Source organism: Adiantum capillus-veneris, chromosome 22, assembly GCF_014529385.1.
Source record: "Adiantum capillus-veneris isolate H3 chromosome 22, ASM1452938v2, whole genome shotgun sequence".
Lineage (NCBI taxonomy): Eukaryota > Viridiplantae > Streptophyta > Polypodiopsida > Polypodiales > Pteridaceae > Adiantum > Adiantum capillus-veneris.
Window position 1 is genome coordinate 98,912,307 of NC_140952.1, and position 8,795 is coordinate 98,921,101.

Sequence of the window (8,795 nt, forward strand, 5' to 3'; positions counted from 1 at the left end):
AAAGCATTGCAATCAAGATCACTTCAAGAACATGCACAATAAAACCCTAGATGTCCTATGTCAACATTCTTGAAACAAAAAATAGAGAGTGTGTTCAATAATTGTTTCAAAAAACTATGGATGTGATACTAAACTCTCTTTTCCACATATGGACCACAAACCATCTTTTTGAGACACTCCTCATAGACTATGTCATCCCCCTCCAAGCACAAACAATATTGATAAACCTCACCACATGCCTTGCCAAGACCTCCACATCCTGAAAACACATCTAATACATAATCTGAGTCATCCGTGAAGGTTGCAAGGAGCCATCTACACATGCAAATTTAAAATATGTAAGTCATTTTTCAACTATAAATTAAAGCTCAATTTACATTAAAATGATTATCTTCTCACCTGTAGAAGTCGGGTGACCTCTCTGCTCCACCTCTGATAGGCATATCAAGAACAATGGTGCGTTCTTGATGCTCCTCCATTAAAAAGCTTCGTGATGCAGGAAACATGCGAGGAGAGACTTTCTCCCATGCCTCCCTATTGTATGTGGGTATAGCAACATCCGCTCGACAAAAAACTCCCACCGTGAGATCAATTACCTACATATAAGCATACAATGTACACATTTGAATCAAAATCAAGTTAATAATGCAATCTTTCACAAAAACATGGTATTTTGATTCACCTCCTCTAGGGTATCTGGGTGTCTATATCCCCCATTACACATGAGAGTTTATGTGCGATGAAGTCGTAACCCAGCCTTTATAGCATGGGTAATAATCTCTCCAATATGTTGTGCAAGACATAGAGTCACGAAAAAACCTTCATCTGCCAAGAAAGGTTCTGCTACATCCATCACACCTTGCACAAGAGAAGGCAAAAATATATTCCATTGTGGAATCTTTTTGCTTAATCCACCTTTGAAAAGATGTTTAGAATGAATTTTTCAAGTGATATGGATCAAAACAAAAAGCATAAACAAAAACTTTGAGTAACCTGCTCGAATTGGGACTAAACCATCCACCAACAAAGAAGTAGGGAAATCCGCAAAGATAAGACGAAACACCTCACGACAAGGTGCTCCACAATGGTGATACAAGCCAAGACTTTGAGTGCTCAAAATTTTTTTAATGCTACACACAAAACGTTTGTTGCTTAGTACACCATCCACCTTGAACATTCTATTGATGTTGATAACACAAGCCACAAAACCTTTTTTTTACCTTTGAATGGCAAAATCATCAACATTAGCCATATTAACTAGAAGAGAATCTACCACAATAAAAAATTGAAAGCCTACAATTTTCCTTTAAAAATTTATCTTAATTACAAGTAATATAGAATTGTTTTGCACTATCAAGAAAATAAATATTTAACAAGTAGAAACTTACCGGTATTTCATGAGGTTGGTCGCCTTGATGAAGTTGGTCGCTCCATAACTGACTCAACCACTATTGAAACGCTTTTTTCACTGCTTTCTTTAGGCATGTCAATCTTTAGCCCTCCTAATGGATAGGTTGTTTTGTTGTGGTCACCCATGTTTGACCCACTCGCATGATTTTGGTGCTCTCTTTGAAGAGGTAGTGAGTGATTTCTTTCTTTTGTTCTTTGTGAGCCCCCATCCATGGTCAAGTCATGATTGTGATCCATGTCTTCTAAGTTCTTTAAAGAAGCAGATTGGTTTTTATCGTTGTCTTTATTCTCTTCCAAAAACTCTACCACAAGAAAATTTTAATGATATAATGAAAATTAATTTAGCATTTACACCCTCAGTCATTTATAAAAAACTAGAACATACTTTCTTATGCATTTTTTCATGCATGAGAGAGAGAGAGAGAGAGAGAGAGAGAGAGAGATCAAATGCTAACGAGTTCAAGGCTGGTGGACTTGAATGATAGTAGGAAAATTGAATATCATAATAGAAGAATATAATAATAATAATATGAGAATTAACTTGATGTAAAAAGAAAAAGTGTTATACTTGCATGTAAGTCTAGTTCTTGCTTTGGGATCACCCCCAAAGGGTAGTCCAACCACCATGGGCAAATTCTGCACTCCCACATAGAAATACCCTTTTCTACCATAGAACCGGGATACATGGTATTTTCATCCTCTAGCTTTGACCAATCTTCAGTAACCATAGGCATTGTAGCAAGTGTACCATTTAAAACACATTCACACATCCATCTACACCATAACAACATTTAATCTCTTGAGCAAAATAATTTTAATAAGAGCCAAAGACTTTGTTGGATCATGTAATTGCACTTGTATAAAATCCTTTTACAAGACTCTTGTAGCTCAGGCATTTTGGAAGAGTCCCTGGCACTTTTAATATCTCCTAAAAGTTGAGGAAAAGCTTGCAAGCCATGATTTCTTAATTGCACCTATGGTAGTCATTCACATCATAAAACAATGCAATAAAATCCACATTTATTAGGAAAAAGTGACCAATTTAGAAAACAACCTTGAAAAAAGCTTCAAATCCATCTAGCAATTTGAACTCTTCAACCTCCAACCTTCATATTATTAACAAAGCTTCATCATGCATGTGAGCCCAATAAACTTCTTTTCTAATGTAAGCCCTAAAGTGCTTCACATCACCAAAGTGGGAAAAGACTGGATCTTTGGCCTTTGTAAGACTCATCATCTCCAATATATATTTTTTCCTTCATTATAGACCAAAAATATATCAAAAACTTAAACACCATCTTATATAAGTATATTCATATACCATTCATGTAGAAATTTTTTGCTCAAGTAGAAATTTAACTCTCTTTTAATGTCACTATTTTCATTAGAATTGAAAAACATAAACAAAAAACTAGTAAAAAAGTATTGAAAAGTGTGATACCTTTCAGAAGGTAGTTTTGAGGAGCACAATGCATTTAACTTGTATCGTGTGATTTTTTACCTTGGATGGATCATCCCACTTCAGATCAAAGAGCAACTCAAAAAATTCTTCTCCATGAACTGGATTGGCAATTGTCAAAAACTTATAACCTCTATCCTTCAATCGAGCTTCTTCTTGTTTAGTTGCCTTTTGCAATCGCCTTTCAAACTCCACCTTATCTAATCCAAGAGCTTTCAATTTTGCAGTTTCCTTTGAAATAAATGCATTAAAATCATCCACATAACCACAACTACATTCAATGAATGAATCATAAACAATCTTAAAAAATATATATAGTTAATACTCAATTCAACAATTCACCTTCCAAACTAGTTGAGAAATCAACACACAAAGAGAATTATACCAAGGAGGAACTCCTTGATATAATCTACTCTCAACTGCCATCTCTATCTCAACCCACTTTCTGTCCTCTTGAGTGAGACGTGCAAGAATGCTCTCTTTATTGGCGATACCAAATTTTTGGAACATGTATATCTCATGCCCAAGATTTGGTTTCACTGTTGATCGTGAAATGCTACAATAAATATATAAACAAATGAAAAATAATAGTTTAAAGCGAGATTAATTTAGAAATACAAAAAGACCACAAATTTACAACTTACACATTAGTGGTGTCAAGAGCAAGCAATAGTTCGGCCTCTTTTTTTTTTCTACTTCCAAAAATTGGCATCTCACACTCACATGATATTCCTCATTATCATGCCATACTTGACAAAAGAACACCAAATTAGCTAAAAAGAAGGTACGGTTAAATCTAGCAAACAATTAGTGCATTGATGTTAATTCTTACCTTCTTTTATGCGTCGCATCCATGTTTTCAGCCGATGGTTTCCATCCCATACCAAAAACAGACGCCCTCGAAGCTCTTGCCACTCCTTATTGAGCTGATTATCAAATGAAACACTCTTAGCTTGCCAAATAGGATCCCAACTACCTTCCACAAGAGGAGTGACAGGCATGTAAGAGCTGAAGGAATCTTTCACCGACACCAAAAAAGATCCCATTGTATCCAAGTAAGCAACATTGTCATAACTAGGAATCAACCAAGATGCAGAATCTGTAGCCACTCGTACAGCTTCATGAGCAACCAAATGACATAAAGGTATAAGTGGAGGGTTGCTTCTTCGTTTTAAGTAAAATTGACTTAACACATCCTTCATAATCCCCAACAAGATTTTTTTCCCCAAGTGTTGAGAATGTTGGGCCACATCATCCTCACCTATCCCATCAGACTCTGTTAAATCTTCATCTTCAACATCCTCACCTGTTTCAACCTCCACTGTCAGCTCTCGAGACTCATCTCCTTTTACATCATCCCCACTCTCCAAATGGTTAGAACCTTCCTCCACGGCAGCTTCATCATCAACAAAGATGCATTTCCTACGTCTCTTTCCCCCTCGTTTGAAATGAGGACTACGAGTAGCAATTGCATGAGAAGATGCCTCTTGATCGATTGGATGCCTTCTCTTGGAAGGACCAGATCTCAAGGTCATGCATGGAGAATCAAACGTTCTCTTGATTGACTTGCTGCCTCGTCTTTTGGGAGCCATAAATGTCTACATCAATAAAGATTTGAAAAAGCATTATACATCATCATCATTCAAACAATAGCTACAATCTGCACCACTTGTTAATGCTGCTACATTTCATGCCAAACACCATAATAACACGCATTTAAGCGAACTTCCATTGCATTTGAAAAGCTCCGGCCTAAATTTGTGTGAACTTGATAGAGTGTACCAAATTTGCTCCAGATGCCGATCTCCAAATTTGCTGCCCGCTCTTCGGATTTTTCCGTTGCAGTGCTACAAAAAACCTAAGTTTAGTGTAATCCCACCTACAAATTTTGAAATTTACCTCTAAAGTTTATATCTGAAAATGAGAAAACCTACAAAATGCTGAAAAAAATAGTGTAATTTGCTGTAAAAACCTTCAAATTTTTGTCAATGTACCTCTATTGTTTCTAGTTTGCCAAGTTTTTGAAAAAAAAAAAAATCGAGCACTGGTCCGCTGTCTCTCTCACACACACACACACGTAATCTAGCTCTTGTAGGCAAGTAGATTGCGTCATTTGTGCTACTGTGCTGGGATGATAGACTGGATGAGACCGCACACCTTGGATGTTGAGTAAGACAAATTCTGAGGGCGGTGAATGTTGAGCACAGTTACAGGCAAACAGCTTGGCACGTATTTAAGCTAATGCTAGAACATGGCATTGCTCCATGTGATTGGACCTTTTCGATCATGATCCAAGCTTGGTGCACCCTTATGGAGTAGGAAGAGCCTAGTTTCAATTATGGAATATCCTCAAGAACGTTGTCGCTGGAAATTTCCCGGGCATTACATGATGATATCTTCAGGAGTGGCCACACAAGTGTCTATGTGAGTAGTGCCCTCGTGACCATGTATGCTATGTTTGGGGATCTTGCTGAAGTGGCGTCTTTTGTAAGATGTACCATCGGGATGTTGTCTCATGGAATTCCATGCATTGTCAGAAGAAAGGAGAAACGAAACAAAATGCTAGCAATGGGAGAGGCTGTACCTTCTAAAGGAGAATTCGATTGTTGGAGACGGTAGTAGGTATCTCTGTGTATGTTTCAGAGAGAGAGAGAGAGAGAGAGAGAGAGAGAGAGAGAGAGAGAGAGAGAGAGAGAGAGAGAGAGAGAGAGAGAGAGAGAGAGAGAGAGAGAGAGAGAGAGAGAGAGAGAGCAACTCACGGCGCCGGTGTGTGTTAGTTGCATAAAGGTTCTTATTATACGGTCTCTTCTCACATGAACCTGCAAGCCTAGTTTGAATAGGGACGGTTGGCAAACACGCGATTGCAATGCATGCACCCCCCTCAAACACCCCCTCCCGGCCTCATTCATTCTGCAGTTTGCATTGCAGCAGCTCTTGATGGTGATGTGATCTTTGTAAAAGAAAGGAGCAGGAAGAAGCAGAGAAGGCCCTGTTGTTATATAGCAAGATGCACGAGGAAGCTGTTGGGATCCTCATGAGATGGAGTTTTTTCACGGCGCATCGGCGGTCCCTCCTTGCCTCAAGCGCCCCCATATGGGCTGTCCCTCATGCGTGCTGGCGGTCCACGTTCCCACTTTTAACCTAACACCCGCTAACCTAACACCCTCTAACCTAACACGGGTGACCTAACACTGGCGGGTAACCTAACACCGGTGACCTAACTCCCCAACGTGGACGGTGCTTGAGGGGGACCGAGGCCCCGTTTGGTGAATTGCCCCTCTCCGCGGCCATGCTCCCCGCGGGCCAACACATGACGTCCGGTGGACCTGTCGCTCCCGTGAACGCAACACGACTGTGGGAGCCCCCGAAAGGCTTTTTGCCAGTGAGAGCCCCGCTTGGGCCGTGGCCAGCGAGTCCCCGGGGGTCCTGTGGTCCAAATCGGCCCGGGACGCGCCCGTGGGGCTGTTTCGGCATTTTGTACAGTTTTTGGAACCGCGGCTCCTTGACGGGACCGACGGTGATTCCTTGAGAGGGATTTCTACCTCAAGGCCATGGGGCTTGGGCGGTATGCCTGAGCGCCCCGAATTAAATGACTTATATGGGAGTAGTACTCCACTCTTGGTGAACCGTGCGCATCCTGCCGGGTAGCTAAGAGGGGGCCGATTGTTCAACCGGACCTGGGGTGGCAATCCTCACGTCCATAAAACCATCTACCCATACTAGGTTGGAGTTAGGTTAACCCAGTCTTCAGAGGCGTCGGAGGGGCTTCCGTCCCTTTTGTAATCAACTTTTTGAATCAATACAAAGCGCCCATCTCACGGGCTTGTTTCTCCCAATCTTGTCTCGCGCGTCCCTTTGAAATACTCGCTCAACTTGTTGTGAAGTCGGCAAACTTGTGTTCAGGTGGAGGATTGGCGAACGCGCGCGGCCCCTCAATCCTATTTACGGGTCGCTCTCCAGGGTCCCGTAACACTTGGTATCAGAGCTAGAAAATCAAAGCCAGTCTATACCTAACAGAGGGGCACAGAGACGCGCTGAAAGTGACTCAAGCAGCACGCCCCTACCCGCTGCAAGATTGGAAGAAATCGCAGCGGACGGGGTAATTGACTCTTGGGAGTATTCCAGGTGGATACGCTCACAAGGGAGACTACAACGCCTAGACCCTATCAACGAAGCATGCCCAGAGTTTGAGTCCGCGCCTTCGTCACCTAACACAATGAGTCACGCAGACGAAGACTCATTCGATGGAGAGAGGGATGACCCCCCTCGCGAAGACAGAATGAACCGGTGGGAGGCTATACTAGAGTCTCAAGCCGCGCTGGTCCAACAGCTCGTATAGGTGAGTCTGCTGAATGCTCAGAATGCCGCATCGGACAAAGGGAAAGGACATGCAATCACGTCAGGAGTTCCCGCGAGTGGGAGTGATGGAATGGGAAGCTTCAACCCTATCAAGCCCACTCCCTACTCGGGCCAACGGGACTCCCTGATATTGGAAAAATGGACCCGCGACACAGAGAGCTTCTTTCGCACCGGCAAAATGGAAGAACGCTTATGGACGTCAGTAGTGTCTCACTTCCTGGAAGGGGACACCTACAATTGGTTCCTACTAGAAGAAAGAAAAAATCCTTACATATCATGGACCCGCCTCAAGGCTGAGATGCGGGACTACTTCGTTCCGAAGAATGAGGACTTCAGACATCTAGACGAATGGAGGGCCCTAACCCAAGGTGAGAGCAAGTTGTAGGATTATGTGTCCAGATACAGACAGTCCATGTTAAAAGTGGAACAGATGACTTGGGCAAGAGTGAGACTCCACGGCTTCCTTTATGGGCTCAAAGATTGGGCCCGTAGGGAGATCGAAAAGCAAAATCCTGCCGACTACATGGCAGCATTAACCATGGCAGAAAGGTTAGTGGACTCCGACTTGCGCCGAAAGGGGGCCACCAACACAAAGACTGGGGGAAGTGGGACTACCCCTGCAAATTCAAACAAAAGTCAGGGCCTCAGAGAAATGAGCCCGCAGGTAACACATCAAGCCAGACCCGACCATATGGAAGTTTCCGCAGTAACGCTACAAGCAGCTACAGTGGCTTGTTGAGTAATAGGAACTTCTCAGTGAACCAGTCAGGAGGGGCTACTCAACGAACGCTGCCTTGGAAGGTGACCCCGTCCCGCCCCTGCGGTAGCTGTGGGGGTCCTCACTGGGATGGTGACTGTCACAAAGCTACCTCTTAGTCTCGAGCTCACTCCGCTTGGGCCAATGAGACTAACACGGACAACAGAACAGGAACGTCCCAGGTACAAATCACGGAGCAAGAGGCAGAAGGCGGACACAAGGAGTCTACCGAAGGAACAATACGCGGACACAAGGAGTCTACCAAAGGAACAGTCCGCGTAGGAACCATCAAAGCTTCCCTACACTGCCTGGCAGCATGCATCAAACCAATCCCGAATATGTATGTCAAGACGGTGATCAACGGGCAATCACAATTGGCGATGCTTGACTCTGGAGAGAGTCACAACTTCATCTCACCGTCATGCGCCAAACGCTTGGGGGTAAAGACCTGCAAACCCGGAGGAGGACGAAGCATCTCAGTAGGCTTTGTCTAGGGCAAAGATTCAAACACAGCAATGGCCTACGACGTGGCGGTCCAGGTAGGTGAATGGCGGGCAAGAGTGGATTTTATTGTTGTGCCCATGGACTCCTAAGATATGATGTTCGGCCTGGCCTGGTATGACTCCTATGTGATGGGATTGTATGCCAAGGGCATGAATCAACTGATGCTGGACATGAATGGAAAGGGGGTGATTGTCCCGATCATTCGACCAATGGACACGCCTCCTGCCCGCAAGACCACTCAAACTAAGGCTCCTCCCAAACCGCAACCTTACGTACCACCTCAAGCTCGAGGGCAGGTAAATGCAG

The 8,795-nt window shown here is 43.3% G+C and overlaps 1 protein-coding gene and 1 pseudogene across 1 annotated transcript; one reads left to right on the forward strand and one right to left on the reverse strand.

Moving 5' to 3' along the window:
* Nucleotides 1-4,461, reverse strand: LOC147429891 (uncharacterized). Its single transcript, XM_086495716.1, has 6 exons — nucleotides 4,131-4,461; nucleotides 2,266-2,338; nucleotides 2,095-2,184; nucleotides 683-704; nucleotides 400-596; nucleotides 1-315 (listed from the first exon to the last, which is right to left on the reverse strand). Exons 1-6 carry the CDS (start codon nucleotides 4,459-4,461, stop codon nucleotides 129-131), a joined length of 900 nt encoding a protein of 299 aa, XP_086351842.1. The 3' UTR covers nucleotides 1-128.
* Nucleotides 4,462-7,045: 2,584 nt separating this feature from the next.
* LOC147429892 (uncharacterized) lies at nucleotides 7,046-8,578 on the forward strand (annotated as a pseudogene).
* Nucleotides 8,579-8,795: the final 217 nt, after the last annotated feature.